The sequence below is a fragment of the Propithecus coquereli genome, unplaced genomic scaffold (assembly GCF_000956105.1).
Source record: "Propithecus coquereli isolate 6110/MARCELLA unplaced genomic scaffold, Pcoq_1.0 Scaffold39, whole genome shotgun sequence".
Lineage (NCBI taxonomy): Eukaryota > Metazoa > Chordata > Mammalia > Primates > Indriidae > Propithecus > Propithecus coquereli.
This window is the reverse complement of record NW_012149618.1, coordinates 4,482,065-4,505,807: the sequence shown is the minus strand read 5'-3', so window position 1 is coordinate 4,505,807 and position 23,743 is coordinate 4,482,065. Positions and strand designations below refer to the sequence as shown.

Genomic DNA, 23,743 nt, shown 5'->3' with positions numbered 1-23,743 from the left:
CTCACAAGCTAAGGACACTACAGGAAAAACTGTCTATAAAAATGATTTTTAAAAGACCAAGGCAATAAACTACCAACTGAGTTTAGCAAATAAAGGCTACAGAGACCAAATGGAGAAAGTCACATTACATCTGTGGCTACCAGATAAGCAGTCTTCAGGTATCAAGAAATTTACTTCATTAAACAGGTTTCTTTTTTTCTAATTCTTTAATATGAAACACAAAAGAACATCTACAGATATTTAAATGCAGATACACAATTTCAGAGATGTTCCCGAGATTCCATTTTATGAAATTAGAGCTGTATCGACCTAAGAGTGAGCAAAACATATTAAAATCACACTTAGAAAGCAAGAAATCTTCTCAAATTAGGTGCCAACTTCTTGACAAAATTTTAAACCAATCAAAGGTAACATAATAAGTGCGCTTGAATCAAAACTCTTTAAGGATATATCTGTGGGAAAGACCCAGTCTCCACCCTGGGTTAAAGCAAAGGAGACAGAGCAGATCAGAACGGGTTCTGTCCCTGAGAAGCTGCACATTCCTGGGCAGGCCATTCAACTTCTCCATGCCCCACATGCTTCACAGAAGCAGAGGATAGGAAATTAGAGTCCTTTCAGGTCTCTGATACCCCCCTTCCTCTTAAATATTCTTAAATATTTTTTCCTTCAAAAGGGTTTACTCCTAGAGGATCCTCCCCAATGGTGTATGTATGTTTTGGTGGCACTTGTGACTATAAAAATCATGCTCAGAATAAAAACAGCAGAGATACTGAAAGGCAAAAATACAGAAAGTTAGTTTCCAACCACTTTTACAGTTCCTAACATATCTTTTCAGAATTCCCTGTGGATTTTACTTGCTTGTAAAACTATCTTTACACCACCAAGCCCTTCTAAATCTATTAAGTACTATTTTAAAACTATCACATAATTAGTTTCTTGTGCAAAAGAAAATAAAAGCATTTTATACATCATTATTGATGGATGGAATGCCCTGATTTAGTCTCAATTAACCTAAAATTTTCATTTTCGAAAAATCAGAATGTGAGACTCAAAACAAAATATGCTGATCATAACTTTAACGATAATTCAGGAGGTGCTTAATACTAAATATTCCTCAAATCACCTCTCCATTATAAATATCAGTTATCATAAAGTTCCAATCATCTAGAAGCTACAGAAAATATTCTGTATGAACTAGTCTATGAAATATTTTTTGATAGGACATGCTTTTGTTAAGGTCTTCAAAAAAATTTTCATAAGATGTTCACCCAAACCTCCAGTAGGCCTAGTAGGGTGGCAGCGCTTTAGGTCAAGGAACACAATCCTAAATTTCTGGTTCCCCATTAGTTACACCAAAAGCTTGGTTAAGTAACATAATGAAGGACTGAGGACATAACGGAGGATTTAAAGATAGGAGATCTGTGGAATCTGCTAGTGCTCTAAATAAAAAGTGATGGTATAATTCATTGTCCAAAGTGAGACACTTCCGTGAATAAAAGGAGTCACTATTAATAATTATACCAAGATCAGAGGTATAAACTAAAACTATCACGGACAAAAAAAAAAGCATGGCTTAACTATTTAGAAGTTGTCCCAAACTATGGGGCAGAAAATTTTTCAACAAGCTTTTAGATACTTCTTACGCCCACTAAAGACAGAGGCTCAATGGTTAACAATTTTCACATTTAAAATAAGCAAATAAAAATACTTTACCCCAAACTAAGTGAAATGATAATGAACAGAGGAGTATCATTAACTTCTGTCAAGGATGTATTTAAAGAAACAACCCTATAAACCACAGTTATACACCAAGAAGATGGTGCTGAAGATGAGGTTTTTCCTTTACAACTTTACTGCAGTACAGGTGCAGCACAGTAAACGGCACACACTTAAAGTGCACTATCTGATCAGTTTCACATACACATTTACCCATGAAATGAACACAATAATAAAAATATTCTGTCACCCTCAAGTCTGCTTGAGCCCCTTTACAGTGTAACCCTCCTTCTACTCCCAATTTCCAGGCAGCCACTGAACTATATGCTGGTCTGCATTTTCTAGAATTTTTATATAAATGGGATCATAAATTATCACTTTCTTATTGTCTGGCTTCTTTCACACAGCTTAAGTTTGAGATTCATCCATATTGCTGGTCTATCAATACATGCCTTATATTGCTAGATAAATAATTTGTTTATCCATTCGTCTGTTGAGGGACATATGAGTTCCTTCCAGTTTTTGGCTATTACAAATAAAGTGGCAATGAACATTCATATAAAGGTCTTTGTATGAACATACGAGAGTTTTTCTCTTGGTAAATACGTAGGAATTGAATGGCTGGATCACATGGTAGGTGTATCCTTAATTTTTAATAAACTGCCAACTTGTTTTGCAAAGTAGTTATACCATTTTACATTTCCACCAGCAAGATATGAATTCCAATTGCTCCACATCCTCACCAACAGATGGTACTGTTGTTTTCATTTTAATCAATCTATAATGGGTATGTACCGTTATCTCATTGTGGTTTAAATTTGCATTTCTGTGATACTTAAAGTTTAATACTTTTACATGTGTTTACTCGTCATTTGAATTCTTTTGTGAAGTGTCTGTTCAAACTTTTGCCAATTGTTCTTTTCTTTTATGCTTTTTGCAATATATCTAAGAAATTCCCCTACTCTTGTTCATACTGATATTCTGTTTTCTTCTCGAAGTTTTGTAGTTTTAGGTTTTATAATCAGATGTGTGGTCTATTTTGCAATGATTTTCATGTAAGGTGTGAAGTAAAGTTGAGATCCAATTTTTTCCAATTGTATACAGTCTATTTCTGGACTCTTATTTTGCTCCCTTAATCTATATTTATTTTTTCACCAATATCAAACTATCTTGACTACTACAGCTTTACCTTGAAATCGGGTTGGATAATTCTTCCAACTTGCTTCTTATTTTATAACTGCTTTGGTTATTCCACGTCCTTTGCATTTCTGTATAGTTTTAGGAACAGTTTGTTAATTTCTACAAAGGTGGCTAACAGGACTGTTGGAATTTTATTTGCAAATGGACTAAACATACAGATTAATTTGGGGAGAATTCCTCACCTTAAGGATAGAGAATATCTAATCCATGAACGTGGTTTAGATCTCCATTTACTTAAGTCTCTGTTAATTTCTCTCAATTGTTAGAATCTTCAATGTAGAGGTAATCATCTTTTTAAAATGTACCCTAGGTGCTTTCTGGTACTACCAACATGGAACTTTTAAAAAATACTTAAATATACTTTTTAAAATACTCTAAAATATTTACCTCCTGTGATTGCCATGAATTACATAAATAACTAGGTTTCTGTGTTTTGTTTTTGCATAAGCTATAGACTATTTCATTGGGTTACATTTCTACGTTCCGAAAGCCATTAATTTTAATGTCAAGTTTTCTGTGACAGACATCTTTAGCCTCTTAGAAGGTCCCATGTTGTAACCCTGTCATTGTTCACTTTCTTCTTTCATTCCTATTTTCAGTGTCCTCCTACCTATGTTTCATGTTTCCTCATAAGGCAGCTGTGGGGAATGGGGAAGACTTTTTGTAGGGGGAAAAATATATGTTTACCTTATCTCTTTCTTTTTAGAATGCAGAATGTGTAAGTGCAGTAATATACTATGGGAACATTTCCGTATGTTTAGAGTTTTTTTTGGTTTCAAAAAAAGGGTTATTTTAAGCATTTTTAACGGTCTTTTCTTGCACAAAATTTTCATCATTCAACTAGTTTCCAATTATTTATGCTAATACAAAAAAAAATCTTTACACTTTAAAAAGTGCTTTTCATAAACAGCATTTCCTTTGTCCTTTCAACAACCTATGACATTGATAAGTTATACATTAACACCTTTGAAGTGTTCTTCTCCAAAAAGATTCTAAACTCAATCTTTCAAGCTTCTAGATATAACTAGATTTACGTCTAGATCTGCAAGCTTCTAAATCTAACTTGTTCAGGAAACATCATGGACAGAGGAACATGCTAAATGACGCCAGAGACACAGTAGGCAAAATCAAGAATGTAAGATTCTCTACTGGGCAAATAACCTAACTTTTTCAAAAAGTAAATTGCAAGAAGGGAGGGGAGGGCATATCACCAAACACAGTGTGTACTCTGTTGTGATCCTGTTTTAAAGATAGCAAAAATAAAAACAGAAAATAAAAAGTTTATGAGACAATTAGGGAAATGTAAACCCTAACAATATCTGATAATTTTAAAGAATTACTATTCTTTTTAGTCATAACAATGGATTATAGTTTTTTTTGAAAAGGGGTTTTTAAGTTGAATAGGGATGTATTTACAGATACAATATTTGATCATCTCTGAGATTTGATTCACCATAAACTCTTAGAAGGGAAGTAGGACAACAGATGAATCAATGATAGACTGGCTAGCACTGATTTCTGAAACTGCACTGATAATTTTTGAAACTGGGTAATGGGCTCACAGTGGTCCACTGTACTATTCTAAATGTTTTGAAATGTTTCTTAATAATAAAGAAAAAAACTGGTACCTGATTCACTTGTACCTATTGACGAAAGTTTCAAAGCATAGGGCAGGCAAGTTGCATTCCATTTCAAAAACACTGTTGATTGTTTTCTATAGCTGCTTCTTTTTTACCAAATCCTCACCTAGGTTTCTATGCCATGGTAAACTAAAATCCACCTTCCAAAATATATACCTTCACAAGCTATTTTAAAAGTAATTTTAGGTTTGTAGACCCGCTGGTTTCCTCTCTTGTTCTGCAAAATCACCTTAGGTTCAAATATAAGTTGAATCCAATTGTTTTTTACACACTTAAATTTTCTAGATAGACCACTGTCAAATTTTAGAATTTAAAAGGACTAAATTGAGTAACTTCATACAAGCAGTCACCAACTTACACAGAAACCATAAACACCTCCCTTTATATAAAGTTTCTGGGTATTTTTACCTCTAAATATTTTACAACATAACCCCCAACCCTCTTGAGTTTTGCCCCCAAACCTCCTACCCATTGCCAAGGTTCCACCTCACTGCCCCCTCTCACGGCCAGGGGGAAATAAGTTTCTGGAATCCAGAGTAAAAACTCAGGAACGCATTTTCCTACAGAAAAAAATATAAATTGTGATCTAGAATGCTGAGATTTATAATTCAGCTACACTATGTTTATACAGGCTTTTGTGAACTTAAGCCTAAGAACCTATAATTCAGAACAATATTTCTATGAGAAAATGCATTCCAGGTTCAAAATAATTCAAAGCAATCCCTTTGTAGGTGGGTGACTGTCTGTATAATGCCACCAAATGATATGTTTGACTAAACTCATAAAATGTGGCTATTCACTCTACGAATGCAATGTCAATCACTTTCTAAGAAAAATTAAGCAGCTTAATTCATTTAAAAACTGCCATAATACTTACATTTAGCATTTCCAAATCATTACTTTCTAAGCCCTGTGTAAGAAGAACTGGAAAGCTATTTGTCTGGAGAAAGTCGTCCTTTCCTTTTTTTGTATCTATATGCATTTCTCCCAGGCGTTCTTCAATGCTAACCTACAGAATAGGAAAGATCTATTAATGTTAACCAGACAAGGCCTAAAGTAGTCTGGAGACAAAAAACACTGACAATTTACACCTCAACCCTGAAAAACACAGATATGCTCATTCTCATTCCAAAGAATATCATTACCATAATGCCAATGTTGGAGACAAAGGAAACACGTGTAATCCAAGCTTCCAGATTCTAGTGAAAAAAACCAATTAAACAAGAAGCACTTGGTTTGAAAATGTAATTCATAAAAACCCTCCTATAAGAAGATTGAGAAAGACAAGGACCTGGCATCTGATTACTAAAGCACAGGAGAAGACCTATTATCATAGAAACTTTCCCTACCATAACTATCCCTTAGCTTCAACCTCAGATCTGCAAAATTAAACAAAGTATTATCAAAAAAGCATAGACAGTTATGTTCCCCAATTTATAAAACGTCTTCCTATTTTTCATTAGTGAGTTCCAAATAAAGGCTTATTAGCTAGAATACACTATATACATCCAACTGCCCTTGATAAATATTTAAAATTTAAGTGTAAATAAACATGATGCAATCCGATATACAAAAACTCAATTGTATAGAACCGATCCCTGATTGAAGCAAGCCTAACAATCCATGATCTGTCAGGCCCTTGGCAACTAAATCAAAATATAAACTAGTTCTGTGACTAACAAAGCACACATGTGCTTTGTTAAAGCCCTGTTTGGCTTATCCTAACATATGAGAAACTTCATTTTAAAAAAAAGGTGGGGGGGAGGGGCAGATTAGAGTTGAATCTAGGACAAGCTAAAGAAAGTTGGCATTTAAACTCAGTTATCATGTTACTGAGGTATAATTTTTATGAACAGCTATATTATCCCCAACTCCACACCCAATAAAGACATTTAAGATCAGCAACAGAAAACAAATTTTTTCTCTAAGAATAATCAGCTAAAATTATAGACTACTTAGCTAAGAGTGTGAATGAAAGATAAAAAAGAGGACTCTACACAAACAAGTACAGTAACCACAAGACAGTTTTGGAAATCGAGAAAAAATTGAAGTCTGTAAATGTTTTAAGCAGTTATAATGACAATCGCATTTAAAGACCAACTGGCACTAAGTCAGCCAGGACTGCTCAGACAGCCAAGAGAAAAGAGGCATCACTGGAACTCAGCAACATGCGAAACCCAATGAAAGTCATCATAGCAAGTCCAGGCTTGGTTTACTTAATTTTATGTTACCCAGCTAACTATTAACAAATGGCCAAAACAGCACCCTCTTTAGTTAATAAAAGTCCCATCTTCTCTGTTGAACAGAGGCTAAATAATTCTTACAAAGGTAACAATCTTGAATTTGGGGACCTATCATGGTGGGGATAAAAGAGAAATCTCAGTAAATTTCTAAAGATTTAACTTTGGTTCTATCCAATATACTTGTTGGAATCTCCCAGTAAACTTAAGTCTCAAACTCAAATATATGGTCGAAGTTTTGCATTACCTCATTTCCCCCTAATTTCCTCTTGCTCTCTACTTGCTTAGTTTGTGGAGGAGCAGGCTTGATAGCTGCATGATGACCAGGAATCCCAGGCACCAGGACTTTTGCTTCAGAATTCATCACTGGAGTTTTCACCTGTTACACAGGAATAGAAGAGATGTGAAAGGGAAATCATGCCGTAATCCTTATGTATTGTCCATGAGAAAACAAATAGTGTTTAAAAGGCTCCATAATTGGAAAACTCAAAATAATTAACAGGATATGAATTAAAGATAAATTTTAGTTGAATGTTAGCAAGTTTTTAAATGATAACCTGAAAGTTCATGGTTTTAAAGCTTGCAATACCACATAAGAGCAAAAACCAGGAAAAACAAAATCTACAGATTACACAGAACACATTGATTTAAACAACGTTAAAGAGTGAAGTTACACATTTTATGACTACCTCTAGAATTTAATCTTTGCCAGAAATGCTCAGACAGCCAAGAGAAAGGTGTCATCTCTGAAACTCAGCCAGTAGCGAAACCATTTGGATGTCATCATAGCATGTCTTGGCTTTCCTTTTCTCATTAAACCACCAAATATAAGATATGCACATGCAGACGCCCAGTTATATTCAAAATAGGGCAACACAGTGATAATCTTATGCCTATGTGTGGTATTAAATTCCAGCACACATCATGGTTTTATGACAACCTGAAATACAGCATTCTTCCCAACAAAGTTATGCTCTTTTAAGTACTGAGATTGATAAAAATCATTTCTTGATAAATCTGATATTGGTATTTATTTCCACACACTTCCTTGCCTAGACAATCATGCATGGTGGATAGAGAAGAACTAAACCCAAGGTCTTTAACTGCTGGTCATCTATTCACTCATTCATTCTGCAAACTAAGAGTACAGAAATCAAGAAAGTTTTACAATCTTGACATCTAAAACCATAATCCCACACAATGTATAAGAATATAAAGAGGATATTAAAGAATAAAAAAATAAAAAGTCAGTTTAAACATAACACCACGTAACAATTCAATTCGCCCAAAGAAATCTTTTTCCTTAACTTCAAATTTGTCATATGCTCACCTTTGTTATAGCTGTTTCTACTTTAGGGGCCCAGCAGTTTGAAATATCTCTTACTAAACACATATGAGGTTCTCTGGAGTTTAGTGCCTGGGAATATATATTTAAAAGGGGAGAAGGGAGGGGAGAAAAAGAGAGACGGTGTCAAGCAAAGCAACTGCGAGTAAGAACAAAACGAAAAACAAATGACTACTTGTGCATTTTTATAAAATATTAAAAAGTGTGGAAGGCTTGCACACTAAACTGTTAGCTACAGTTACCACTCAGATTGATAGCAGTTGAGGAAAACGGATAAACTATGAAGACACTGGGCATAATGTTTACTTTCCTCAGTTTTGAACTGCTTGAATTTTTCACATTTGTAGTTTGTAAAAGCCAACGGATTTTTAAGATACAACAGATTTTAAACAAAACCTATCAGTTCATCATCCTTATAAGGAATAATCTGTGCTGAAAATAAATGGTCCTGCCCTACAATTTCTATTGTTATCCTTTCCACAAGCAAATCAAAGATAGCACTGCTGACCAACAAAATGCTCTGAGGTAGAGCTATGCCCTGACATGAGTTAAGCGGGAGTGGAGGAGTCAGATGCAGCAAACTAGATAGGTACCAATAAAGGTTTACGGTTCTATGTAATTCTATATGCCCACTCAAGTAATCAATGTCTGGAAGGACAAAGAACAAACAGGCAACAATGGATGCATCCAGAGAGAGGATTCACACATGCCAAGGAGTCATGTTTACAGCTTAACACTTTTCTCCTTTTTAAAAATTAAACCATATGCATTAAATTTTTTTAAGCTTTTTTTTTTAATTAACTCAACAAGAACTTGCTTGGGCATATAGTATTCCACTCACAGTCTCGCTGAGGGCCTTATTAGGTGCAAGTAATATAAACACAAGCTTAAGAAATAACCTATTGGACATGTTCATAGTAACTTACAAGTCTTCACAGAAACTTTCACAGTAAAAAACGTCAAATGATTGCACTGTCATTACATTTCCACTTAGAAAATCCAATGGGTGCTAATACTAAGTGTCTTATTATTAAGATTTAGATTTTGTGTAACCGTGCAAAATTATAAGAAGTCATACCTGTGTTGACCAACTAGTAGCCACTAGGAACGTGTGGCTACTGAGCACTTGAAATGTGGCTAGTCCAAACTGAGATGTGCTGTAAGTGTAAAATATATACCAGATTTCCAAAACGTAATACAAAGGCGAGGGGAGGGTTATTAAATTTCTCAAACAATGTTTTATATTGGCTTAAGTGTTAAAATATTTTTGATATGCTGCATTGATTAACCATATAGAGTTCTCATAAATTAAATCACCTAGTGAAAAATCCTTTAATTAAAGGAGAATGTATTTCTTTTAAAATATTACAACGAGTAGACTAATGTACCATTTTTCAAAATCACTCTTTTCCATGGACATGTTGATACTATACTGTTTTACTCCAAAGTAGCAGCTACGTACCACTCGCTCAATAGCAGGCTGAAACCAACTGCCATATACGATCAACAATGACATTTTGTCTGAGCAAAAACCAGCAGCTAGAATAGGGATGGGTTTTGGTGTTGATTTCTTGCCTTTCCCAGGTGTTGCTATCTGAATTGTGCAATTTGAAGACAAAGGCTTTTTGCAGTATCTAGAAATGGGGAGAAAAAATGAGATCAGAGAATCTGAAAAAACACCTCATACTAATTCTTTGAAGCTGACACCAAATCATAAAATGTGGCAATCCTCTAGCACAAGACTTCACCTCTCTCCACCAACACCCAAAACCTCGCCACCAAAATCAGCCTTGAGATTCACCTGCCGGGACCCAAGACGAAGCCCCAAGTTCCCAAATGATCTCTCACTATCCTGAGCTTCATCCTATTGCAGCCAGCCCCATCTCCAGTCGCTCCCAACCCCCAAAAGCCTGCCCACGACCTCTGTAGTTCCAGCAGCAAAGTTATGTCCTCAATGTCTTCTCTAAGGGCTCTCTGCCCCTTCTTGCTTTACCCTACAGCACTACCTATTTGTAGCTGTTTTCTCTCCCAAACCCTGTGTGCCAAGGGCATCAGACATGATTTAAGTATTCTCCTTGTTCTTCACTGACACTTCAAGACAATAGTCTCTCCCTCTTTTGTCCCCCAAACCTTTGAAACTGTTGTCACCAGATACGGGCTATTTCTCCCTTCTGCTGCCATGCAATGATCTCTCAGTCACTCCTCTACATTTCTTAAAGGTTTCAGTGGCTTGTTGTCATTCTTTCCAACACTACTCCTAATAAATTCCTTTCTTGGTGGTTTCCATATCCAACATCCAGGTTGGTGGATTCTGACATTCTGGTCTCTCCGTTCTTACCTCCAATGATCATGCCCTTCACTGTACTTCAGCCACATAATTCTCACACCCTACACATCTTTACCACGTATTCCCAATAAGTGCACACCTTCCACAATCCCAATTTCAAGCATCCCAATATTCCTATCTTTCCAACTCACTCCTTCTAGTATCCTGACTCCACAACTATCCCTAGACCTAGGATTTGGGGTCTCTGCTTTGACCTTTACCCCTCTGTATCCATTTTCAACATGTCAGACAGAATCACTGCCTTAAAACTGAGATCGAATCCCATCAATACTCTGTTTAAAATCCTTCACTGGCTTACCAAGTCCTCATACTTCTGGGCCCCACTTCTTTTTGGGCCTCAATTATACATTCCATGTACATGTATCGCTATGTAAACATAAGCCTCAAATTTTAAACACTAAAATGTTAACTCTAGGAATAGAACTCAATGGAGACTCAAATTTTATAATCAAGTGTCTGTGCATCACGAATGTTTTAAAATAAGCATACACTACTTTCACAATTAGTTAGTTTATACTTAAATAAAGTCTATTCTAATATTTTAAAAGAAAGATACCAACTGACAATAAAAGGCTGAAACCATTTTAAAGTTTAACATAGTTGAGTTTTAGGTAGTTACAACATGGTTTGGCAACCTTTTTATATAAAGGGCTAGACAGTAAATAGCTCATGTTTTTCAGGCCACATATGGTCTCTATTGAATCTGGCCTGCCAGCCAAAGTTTGCTGACCCCTGCTCTATGACTACTACACAATATATCAACAATGCTTCCTTCCCTGTCTACCAAAACAAGAGCACCTGCAAGGGGGAAGTAAAATAGTAGCAAAAACAGAAATAAGGCATCACCAAAATTCACAAGCAAATCTCTCCAACTGGGTCACTTTGTTTTGAAATTTACCATTAGATAAATTTATCATTTACTAAGCATACATCATAAAAATTCACTCTCATAATCATAAATATATAAAGAAATGGCCTATGACTCCAAAAACTTTGCATTCTCACTGGGAATGTATGTAATCATATGGATAAAGAAGAATGCTTTCAAAGCAACCTAAATGAATAATAATATGATGCAAAGAATAATGAGGTGGGAGTGTGATAAAGTAACAACTCAGGGAAAGAGAAATAAATTTCTTACTTGAAAATTCTCACTTACCCATTTAATATGTGTTCAAAAAGATGAACTTGACCATCTTTGCAAACAACAGCTAATTTGACAGGCTAAAAGAAAAACGTAACTGATTAATTACAATGGATAATATACTTCAGTCCCCAATCTAACATACGGAAACTTAACTCTTCTTGCCACCCTTTAAATAACCAGAAAAAAAGTTAGAACAGCAAGGACACTTTTAAAAATAATTACCTCTGTCAAAATAACAATTAGTGTTGTTGCCATAAAGATTCAAAACAAATGCTTAGGCCAAGTCAAAGAGAATGCAGACTCAGAGTTTGATGAACAAAATTACCACCAAGCACAGAGACTGGTAACACCGAACTGACATGCCCCATGTATCTGAGCAGTCGGGACTCCTGAAAATGCCATTTTGCATGAGTGGCTAGAAGGGGCTGGAGTGGAATTCTAAGCCATCATGGCCTCTCTTCCTCCTCTGTCTACTGTCAATTCTAGTTGCCTAGTTGTTTTGATGCTTCTATACGTGACACTCTCGCTGTCAGCCTCTCTACAGCTTTACTTTTTAAAGTTCTGAAACTTTCTTAAGGAGAGAGCTTAAATGACTCCTTAGCACTTTCAAAACATTGCTATCTGTAGTTATAAATGCAATAGGCAAATTCAGGAAGTAATCAATATATTGGAAGAAACTGAAATATATGAAATGTTCTAAGACTAACTTTGCATTGTGAAAACACTGAAAATTTTAAAAGGCATTTACTGGTAGATTCCAAAAAATTTATACTGGTGTATAAAAAAAATCTCAAAAGGGGGAAAAAAATTCATTCTTTTTGAGGTTTAATAGCATACGAACATTGTCAAGGGAAAGAATGTTTCTCCCCCATCAAATTTTCTAGTCCCCGCTTCCACACACAACTCCTATTGACAGACATCCAAATCGAATCCCAAACTGTCTAGAGAGGTTGGTAACATAAGCAGAATATTCTATAATACCATGATCATAGTTTTGTTTTGGAATTTGAAGTTATTACTGTAACCACAATTTTATATCAAGTACCAGAATTAGAACTTGGCTTTCTGATCCACCCTTCCTAGTTTAATAACATAAAAATATTTTTTGAAAGAGCGCTGCATCCTCCTTTATTGTATTATTGATAATTTTAACTACAATGCCAGCATTATTCCAAAATACACTTTTAATTAAATCTAATAGTAGCAGAATTCACAGTCAGAAGAGAAAGTGAAAACTCAGTCCATTCTCTAAACAGACTAGGTGCAAGTTTTGCTACTTAAGGGAAGTGATTTTTCGTCTATAAATTACTTGCATTTAGATTTAAAGAACCTACCTCTAAGAATCACACAAACACACACACATACACACAATAACTTTACAAAACTTTTTAGGAAGTCACTTTAAGTTAAACCAACCTCTGTGTTTAATAGTTCTGGGGACAAATACTAACATGTTTCTTATTTTATCAGTTTTCTATGATCATAATTGCTGATCATCATGAGATAGTGCACTGATCACACTGAATGTACATAAGCCTACCCCAAAACAATTAACTTTATAAAGCATTAAAGTATTATTGTGGTTAAGTGAAGGATTCCTACCAGAGTTTTCTAAAAATACTTGTGTATTTTTTTTATCATTTCTACCTGATGTGGATGCCTTAACAAACAAAAACCTTCATAAGGAATCGCTGATCTAATCCTCAACATCTCCCACTTCACATTAGAAAGCCAAGTTTGTAAGTCACAGAATCAATATTTAAACCAGAATCTTTTGATGTTTAAACCAATGCTTTTTCCACTATAACACTTTTCAAAAAATATTAAAACATGATGAAAAACTTCTAAACCATCTATAAATCCTAGTTAGAGGTTTGTGCAACATATGCATTTCAAAACCTAGACTGTGTTAAAAGTGAAATATCCTTGGCTTTCATTGAAAAGTAGGATTCTGTCCAAATCAAAAATCCTACATAGCTTTAGTCAAACAGAAACATGAAATACTTCAATGACATCAGGTTTAATTAACACTTAAGATATGTTATAATCATCAAATCCCTAATTTTTAAATGAAAAATTTTGAAGTATTTTTTAAAAAACAGCAAACAAGGGGACATTACTCTGAGAACAAAATACACACACTTCAGTTAAGACCTACAAAAGACTTTATAACCAAAAAATGCATCTGATAATCATATATATAGTCCTATTAACAAAATTCACCTCAGTAACTTTAATTCCCAAAATGAATTCCAGAATGTACTACCTTTGTGTAAAAATTTTCCCTTCCCCCACTAAGAGCTTAACAGTCTGATTATTACATTTTGTTGTTACTTCTGCATATCCCCTCTCTTTCCCGAGTCATTAAATCATCAAAATCCAGATTTTAAAAATAACATTTGTGAAATCCAAAAACAAATTCTCAAAAATCGAGGCATTTACCTCTTCTTTGTTTTCTGACAAAGTCAAATCAATATAGACAGGTTCATCTGTAACTGTAAAAGACATCACTGCATTCTTTTCTTTGTTTTCTGACCGGACCTGCCTAGATAACAAAACCAGCAATTAGATAGTAAAATAGACTGAAAATTAAAAAAAAAAAAAAAAGGCAAATACCAAAGGGGTGATCACAGCATTAGACTCCCATTAAGCTTTTCCATCTTTTGAAAGCTCAGTAAGGTGACTAAAGATCAAAATAAGGGAACCATTCATGCCACTACCATGTAACACTGTTGTTTGGGAAAAAATGTTAATACATTTGTAGCAAATTTAAACAATGAGTAACATATAACATCCTCTATTCCTCTTCACTGATCTATTTGTCCATCTTGATACTAATACCACACTGTCATTACTACAGCTTTGATATTAAGTCTTGAAATCAATGTTAGTCCACCAGCTTTTTTCTTCTTTTTCAAAATCATTTTAGCTATGCTATGTCCTTTTCATTTCTATTTGAATTTTAGAATCAGTTTGTCAATGTCTACAAAAAAAAAACCCTGCTAGGATTTTCACTGGGCTTACAACGAATCTGTAGATCAATCTGAGAAGGATTAACATCATAATATTATGAAGACAGAGTCCAGAAATAGGTAAGCTTTGTTCAGGCATGAGTTATACTGCTGTGAGTTCAAAGTTAATGAATCAAAAATACCTATGTTAAATAAGGTGTCTTTAAATAGAAACACACACTAAACAAGGTTAGGTACTGATTAGATGACAAAAATGTTGAATCTAACCCTGTATTTCCCCCAAAAGTAATGGTTCAGTATTGACTAAATCAGTGTTCATGGGGACTTTATAGGACGTTACGACTACAAATAACAAGAATTGATATACAAGTATGTGTTTGTGTGTGCGTATACTAAAACCAATTCAGTGGAAATAGTCTTTCCAGCAAATGGTAATGGGATCATTGGATATCCATAATGCAAAAACATAAATCTCAACATCACAAGCCATTAGGGAAATGCAATTTAACACAACAATGAGATACCACTACCCACCTATCAGAATGGCTAAAATTAAATGCCATACCAAGTGTTGGTGAGGATATCAAGGAATTAGCATTCTTATACACTGCTGGTGGAAATGTAAAATGGTACAAACACTCTGAAAAAGATTTGGCAATGTCTTAAAAAGTTAAATGTACACCTATCACATGATCCAACTATTACACTACTAGGTATTTACCCAAGAGAAATGAAATCATTTGAATGAAATGTTCATACAAAGACTGATACACAAATGTCCAGAGCAACTTTATTTGTAATGGCCCAAACCCATCAACAATCCTAGAGACCGAGATGGAAGGCAGATTACAAAGGGACATAAGGAAACATGTCCATTGTCTTGTGTTGAGGGTTTCACAGCATATATGCATGTCAGAACTTATCAACTTGTACCCTCTAAATACGTGCATTTTATTATATGTCAACTATATCTCAATAAAGCTGTTTTTAAAAATCTAGTTACAAATTACAAAAATATAAATAACATGATTTACAAACACGATTCAAAATCAGTTTCATTTACCAAATAGTAAGACTTTATACATCTACCAGTAAATAACCTTTCAATATTCTTAGTCTAGAAGAAAATTAAGAGTTGATGTGATAAACTTTAAATATTTTATGCACAAATTCTTAATATTCATTGTAACACGAAGTTATTCGTACTATACATGTTCAAAATCTCTGCCATCAGACCACTGTAATACAGAACTGCCCATCAACAAGAGATAGTACTGTTTCCTTATAGTAATGTAGAAGGGGTATTGAGTGTTTTTGTTTTATTTTTTTAATCTTCATTTAGAGGCAAGAAGGCTTCCAATATTACTTCCTTACAGAAATATGTCCTTCGAAAGTAATTATCAGGGAACCTTGGGGTTGCTTTCTCTACCAACAATCAGAGTTTACAGAGCTCGCTGGATAGCCTTTTGATACGGTGTTTTTTCCTTTCTTTCTTTCTTTCTTTTTATTTGTTGTTGTTAATTTTATTTCCCTGTTGTTGTTGTTAATTTTATTTCCTTGTTACCAGGAAGGCTTCAAACGTAACAGATAATATTTTCAGGATCTTAAGGTAACTGAAATCAACTTTTCTTTTACAGAAAGACATTTTGTACCTGGAGACCTCTAGGTTCTAGGGAGCCAAAGAAGTGAAGCATTTAAGACTGAAGCACCTCAGTAATGCCAGACCTTGGTAACAGATTTTAACTTTTTGGCATTACTAATTTTTTATGTGTTAGACTCTCCAAAACTAAAAGAATTTATCCCTACAGGCTCTCTTCAAAAGTCAAACCCAGAACAAAAAACCAATTCAATTTAATTATGAGAGGCATAATCAGGAACTATGGCTTTGCCAGTGGTTTTGAAGGTGAAGAGACATCCACATTTTGCCCCATGAACCTTTTCCCATAAAATTGTCTTTTAAAGGAATACATATTTGATGAGGCCCACTTCTAAATGTATTATCTTGTATAAATTCATATTAACTTTACATGGTCGAGAGTATGCTCAACTAATCATTACTAGCATGGGAAACTACTTCTATTTTTTAAATCTCTACTTATTCTGTCCATGAACAAGTCTGAAGAAGAAAAAATCAACTATCAGATGCTACCATAAAATCCAAGAAATTTCTTACATTTCAAAACTCTTTAATACCAAATTAATTTTTATTTTTAGTAGTTTCAAAGGGAATTAGTGACAATAACTATTGCAAAAAAGGGCTACTAGGAATTCTCAGACACAGCCAAGGAATTTTATATCCTGAGTAAACCATTGGTAAATAGACATTACTGCATTTCCCAGTGATGCCATCCACTTCAACAAAATCAAAGGTTTTCCTAAAAATTACTTTAAAAACGTTATTTCCAAATTGCCCCACTACAAAAATATTCAGTCCCAAGCATAAAGGAGGCTCTATCATGTAATGCCCTTAAATTTTTCTCATAAAGATCTCTTTTTTAGGCAGGCTCAATTCTTTACTACAAGTCAATGTAAATCCAACATTAAATAAATAAAGCAAGTCCCATACTCACCGTTTATATTAATCACATAAACCGTGAAGGATTCTTTCAAGGCAAAGAAAGCTACCTCCCAAATCCAAAAGAACTACATACCAGACATTAAGTAACCGGTCATGTACTGCTCCAGATAAGAAATAAAGACCTGTAACTCCATCAAAAGGTTGGTTCTCATTAGCAGGTCTGATGGTAGTGAACCTAAGTGATGAAACTGGCGTCGCATGTCCCGTGAAGTGCTAGAGAAAGTTAAATCTCAGTTAGGAGAGGACGGATTCAAAGCAGTGACAAAAATTAGAGGAGTCCATACGCATCATAAGCAAGCCATATGGGATACACATCTGAACGCAGAGCTCCATAATGAAGTAACAATGAAATTTAACTCTAAGCAAATAAGGCTATTTGTGCTATAATCCTTCACTTCTTAAAAAATCCTTCTTAAAATACTGAAAATGAACATGCCCCTTCTCCTAAATAACTCCCATGACCCTACAGACGCACACCTATATTTCTCCCATTTTTGAAATAAAGAGTCACTTAATCCTATCCATTTTTAAAGGAATTCTGGGGTGCTCAGACACAGCCAAGGAATTGTAGGTCTTCATTTTACTCTCAGTGAGTCGAAACCACAATTTTAAGGCCTCATCACAGCACCAAATGTTCCGTAACCCCTGAGTGTAACTATTTTTTCCTCCTCAAAAAATATAATACTAAATCTCCACATTTAAATACTATTAAGTGGACCAAATTATGGATGCAGGCTAGAAACCAAAATTATAATACCATAATCATTGCATAGTACAGTAAAAGATTTTTTATTCAAAAATCCTTTTTTGAAAAGTATTTGTTCTATTCATTTTTCCAATACATGTGAAGTAGACATGTCTAACCTATTTAACACCAATAAATCAGATTTGGAGGTTAATTTTTATCTATCAATTCTACTACATGATGATATTTTAAAATAAAGAATTTCTGTTCTTAATATTCTGGCCAGGTGCAGTGGCTCACACCTATAATCCCAGCACTTTAGGAGGCCAAGGCAGGAGGAACGCCTGAGCACAATAGTTTAAGACCAGCCTGGGCAACATAGCAAGACCCCGCATTTCTACCAAAAAAAAAAAATCAGCCAGGCATGGTGGAACACAACTGTAATCCTAATTACTTTCGAGGCTGAGGCAGGAGGATTGCTTAAGCCTAGGAGTTCCAGGCTGCAGTGAGCTACGATCATGCCATTACACTCCAGCCCAGAAGACAAGGGCAAGATCTCATCTCCTTTAACAAACAAACAAACAAACAAAAAAAAAAACCAATAATATTCTATGGCTGAAACTTCTGCCTTTCTCCATACTTACTCTATGATTGTTATGTTTACAAATAATTTGATTCACTCACTCTGTAGACTTCTTTGGTCTCCAAAACCCATAGCTTGATTGTTCGACCAGCTGAAAGCAGCATCTTTCCATCTGGGCTGATACACAGGGAACTGACACTGCTATTGTCACCTTTCCACTTGCTATATTGTGAAGAGAACCAAAAGCATCTAAATAAATGGGGGAAAACTACTCATAGCAGAATATAAAAAAAAAAAAAAAATCAAGCATTAAAAATACCACCTAAGGTCCTATGCCAATTGCATTCCAAAAAGCCTGCATGAGATAACTAACCCTGGACATAACCCTGCAGTGATGCCTCATTGGTAGGGCTCTGTAACACTGCCTGACCTCCCTTGGGCAGGCACAGGATAAAGATTCTCAAGAGGTATCAGGACATGTGTGGGTGACAGTAATAAGAAGGTAAAATGGGTAGTTGCCTTTATCCTGTGACTCATAAGATGGACTTTGTTCATGTCCAGAAATATACCACGCTGGCTAGACCTCCACAAGTCCATCCTATCCCCACATCACGGTGCCTGCTTTCTCTGGAAGGTTGGCCTTTAATTCCCTTAACAACACAAATGATTTCTCAAGCTGTAGCTCAAAAGGTTATTTTCAACCCAAATCTAAAGGAATGAACCCCCATATGATAGGTAAAATAAATTAGCTATAGATGATTCCTTTCTAATACCTCAAATGATTAAAAGCATGAGTCTTTGCAGTTTGTTACACACATTAATGCTGTTATAGGCAACGGGGAACTTGGCTATTCACTTATAAAATCAATAAGTAAAAATCTTATTACCAAGAGACTTTAATTCTAAAGTGGAAGAAAAATATACTGTTCTGCCAGTCATACTGGAGTATGTCAAATTAGACATTTGGAAAAACAAAATTAGATTCTTACATTACGCCATATACACACAAAAACTGCTAACTGATTAAAAGGTATTAAAAGAAAACATGAGAATATTTTTATAATCTTGGGGTTAGGAAAGGCCTTCCGAAGCAATTATAAACCAGAAATCATAAAGGAAAAGATGACCTGATTTAATTACATAAAACTTCTGTGCCAAAAGTTTAAGTCATAAATTTAAGATACAAGTAAAAGGAGCAAATATCAAAAATATATATTACAGACAAAAAATTAATGGACACAAATAGCTCCTTCATATCAGTAAGAAAAAGATCTCCAAAAAAAGAGCTCAAAATAAAAACAGACAAAGGATATGAACAGACAATTCACAGGAGAATTACAAATTGTTGATAAATGTGAAACGCTCAACCTGACTAGTAATCAAAGAAATGCAGCAATAATGTACGACACAACCTTTACCCTCACTGGCTTCTAAAGTTTTTGCCAATTTCTCATCAATTCTCACAGCTTCAATGCTCACTTACAGTATGTATTTACTAGGATGATACAAATAAAAAAGACATGACCACAACCCTGCCTTGAGGAAGCTGGTAAGCTTCCTGAATCTACTCAGTACTGAAAATGCCATCAGAGGTTAATACCTTCTCTATATCCTCCCCAAACACACCTCCCCAACCTCCTTAGGAGCTTTGCAACTCAAAGCATAATCAGCATTATCCAGGAAGTTGTCAGAATTACAGACTCTCAAGCTCCAACCTAGCTAGACCTACTAAATCAGATCTGTATACACAAGTAATATATATACACACACACTAAAGCTTTAAAAGCACAAGATTAGAAGATTCCTCTCTGGAAAATGTGTCTGGTTTGAGTGGAACAACCTACACATACAGACACTGGAAGGCTTCCCAATCATTATAAATGAAGCCCAACAATTGAAAAGGCACACATTCACACCCGGGCCTTCCAATCGGCTTTTTAATGCTTCATTTTCAAATAGCAACAGGCAGCCAAGGATCTCCAATAATTTGAAGAATGCCTTTAACATAAAAGACAGAGACCAAATCAAACAAATTGAAACACACCCTCAACAGACATGATGTAAGGAGCAAAAGAAAAAAATTCCTTTATTTATCTTCAGAGTTAAAAAGAAACTTGATGCAATTTAAATAAAAGAGAGAGAGAACAAAGAATAGCTTCTGAAAGTTAAAAATATGGTAAGAGGAATTTAAAAATTCACTAGAAGGTTTGGAAAATGAAACTGAGAAAATCTCACAGGTAAGAAAAGGAAAAGATAAAAATGGAAAATAAAAAGTCAGAAATGTAAAGGATCAGTCCAGGACATGTAAGATCTAGATAATGGTACACAGTACTAGAGAAAGATCACACACACACACACCCAGAGGATGAAATTATCAAATAAACAGTACAAGAAAAATGCAGAACATAAATTTCTAGGCAAAATGATCCCATCAAGTGCTAATGCAATACATTAATTTTAAAAGGAACACTAAATTTTAGAACACTAAAGATAATTAACACTACAAAGCTTAAAAGAAATCGAACAATGCCTTCAAAGTTACCGAGGGAAAATTATTTCCAACCTAAAACTCTATATCCTCAAACTATCAATGAATTGTGAGCACAGAATTAAAGACAATGGTGACCAAGCAAAATCTCTCTTGCACTCCTTCTCAGGAAGCTACCAAATGATGTACCGCACCAAAAAGGAGGGAGCATACCAACAAAGAAAATGGAACCCAGGAAACAGAGGCTCCATCCAACAAGAGAAAATTTTCAGAATGATGAAGAAAGAAAATCCTAGGACAACTGCTATTCAGCAGAACTTGAAAGACACAGAAGTCCTCCAAGAAATAAACAGAACTGATTAACTATCAGATGTGTCTAAAATAACTGATTCAATCTGAGAAAAGCGATTGCAAAAAAAAATTTAAAAATAAAAAAATAACTGAGAAGATTTACTCTACTAAAAAAGCGAGAATGAACTAATGATAGGTATATATAAAACTAACCAAATGAAAAATAAGGCAATTATAAACCCCAAGAAAAGCAAAATTTTGTGCCAAAATAATGCACAAACATAGGACAATGTAAGGCTCAGCTGTAAGAATATTAAAGTAGTCATAACATAAACAATAAATACTGCTTAATCAAAAACTGTGATAACAACTTTGGGAGAACTGGGAGGAGAAAGGAAGAGCTAAATCCTCATCTTCCACAGCAGGAAATCAGTAGATAGGATCTAAAATGAAAAATAAACCCAACAGCAGCAGCATAAGAATGTTAAGAATGAAGCCAGAAACACAATGATTCTGAGCAGTTTAGCGGATGAGAGGCCAGGCTCTTATTTAACCTATTTTGCAATTGTAAAATGGGACAGAGCCCACCTCACAGGGCTATGATTAAATAGTCACGTGGACAATGTGCTGAGCAGTGCCTTGAACTGTCCATGTTTATTGAGCATCTACTATACAGCCAATCACAGGATTAGGTGTTTGAACTATAAAAGTTTATCTATGATTTTTATCTATGACTCTTAAGGCCAGGCTCTTAAGATACTTTCAGCCCATATCATCCACCATCCACTATCCCCTAGTATGCCCCTCCGCTAAAATAGTTCACTCAGTGCCAGTACATCTTTCACTTTCCTATCTCCTAGCCTTACTCTTGCCAGCTCCCCACCTTCCTTGCTGTACCCTTGAAAGGATTCTTCCACCCTCCTCTAACCAAATTTTACTTATCCTAGAAGATCCAACTGAAATCCCTTCTCTTCCTCCAGCCAACACTACCCTACTTATCTGATAAGTAATCACCTGTTACCTCAAGGCATCTCTTATACAGTTACTTTATTCTTGTACCATTTTTAGCTTTTACATATCAAAATCTTGCACACCCAATTTGATTAAAAGTTCCTTAAGAACGGGGTCTATAACCTTATTGTATCTACATTCCCGTGTCCAGTATGATTTGTTCAACTCCACTGCATTTCCAAGCAGTAACTAAGTCACCCCTCCAACACCACAGAGCCATCAATGTTACTCACCACTTCACTTTGCATGTCTGTACATTCCATTCCACAATATGTTTATCATCTGAACAACTATATAAACAGCCACTGTCTTGATGCCACTGTATACAATTGACTCTGTTGTCATGTCCACCGCTCTGCAGATTTAAAAAAAAGATTAATACGATATTATATAATATGATAATATGAACCCTGAAGTCATTACCAGTTAACTAAAATGTTAGGCCTTAACCTAACGAAAAGCCTTAACGTACATCTGTCCCATTTCAGGTTTCCAACATCAAAAAGGAAATAAACCAGCTAGAACTTCAAATATCAAACTTTCCTTTCTCCTGTTTAAAAAAACCTACTTCCACACCATAAGTCAAAGCATATTAGTCCTAAATGCCGTTTGTTTGTGACAAGAATGCCAGCTCTAAGCATGACAAAATATTCTATGAACAGTGGCAAAAAGTTTGACACTTCAGTGAACTAGTCAAGTCAAATCGTAGAGTCCAAAATCAACACTTAAAGTAAAAATCAAGTCTAGTTAAAAATATCCTTGAAAAATCCCCTTTAAAAAAGTACCAAAACTATCTCTCAAAAAACACTATCACTGTCACTTCAGGTTAACATTGAATGTGTCCTTGTGTTATGGACCATACTATATAAACGATACTTTAAATACACACAGCACAGCAAGACACCCACTCAGTCAGTGGCATGCAGGAATGGAGAGACGAACTGAGAAAAGCTAATCTTACAAGCATTCCAGGACAAACTCACTTAGCAGAATGAGCTGCTAAATCACCTACAACATAAACGATTTCACTCTTTCTACCAGAATTCACATAAATACACACATAATGAAACACCACTATGTATGTATCTAAGTTAAGAATAAAAGTAATTACTCAAAATCACTGAAGCTACTTCCAAATAAGATTGCTCTCACTTCAAAAGAAAAATATTTTAAAAAGTTGTTACCTCCCTCCTTTATCAGCTTTCTACTCAAAGAACTAACCCCATATGATACACACGAAGAATTATTAACAAAGGATTTAAACAGATAAATTCCATAGAAAGAATTCAGTAAGAAATCAAAATATTCAACTTTGTTAGTAATCAAAGAAATGCAGGCAGGGCACGGTGGCTCATGCCTGTTATCCTAGCACTCTGGGAGGCTGAGGCGGGCGGATCGTTTGAGCTCAGCAGTTCAAGACCAGCCTGAGCAAGAGCGAGACTACTAAAAATACAAAGAAATTGGCCAAACAACTAAAAATAGAAAAAATTAGCCGGGCAT

General features: G+C 35.0%; 1 protein-coding gene across 1 annotated transcript in view; it reads right to left on the bottom strand.

Annotated features, from left to right (window-relative positions):
* Positions 1-23,743, bottom strand: part of WDR43 (WD repeat domain 43) — a 44,035-nt gene that overhangs the window by 10,914 nt on the left and 9,378 nt on the right. Inside the window, exons 3-11 of the mRNA XM_012652552.1 lie at positions 22,477-22,598; positions 18,555-18,675; positions 17,259-17,398; positions 14,078-14,180; positions 11,648-11,712; positions 9,604-9,775; positions 8,127-8,213; positions 7,044-7,175; positions 5,434-5,565 (exon numbers count right to left, since the gene is read on the bottom strand). Coding sequence (XP_012508006.1) covers positions 5,434-5,565; positions 7,044-7,175; positions 8,127-8,213; positions 9,604-9,775; positions 11,648-11,712; positions 14,078-14,180; positions 17,259-17,398; positions 18,555-18,675; positions 22,477-22,598 — 1,074 coding nt within the window. The remainder of the gene's footprint in view (positions 1-5,433; positions 5,566-7,043; positions 7,176-8,126; positions 8,214-9,603; positions 9,776-11,647; positions 11,713-14,077; positions 14,181-17,258; positions 17,399-18,554; positions 18,676-22,476; positions 22,599-23,743) is intronic.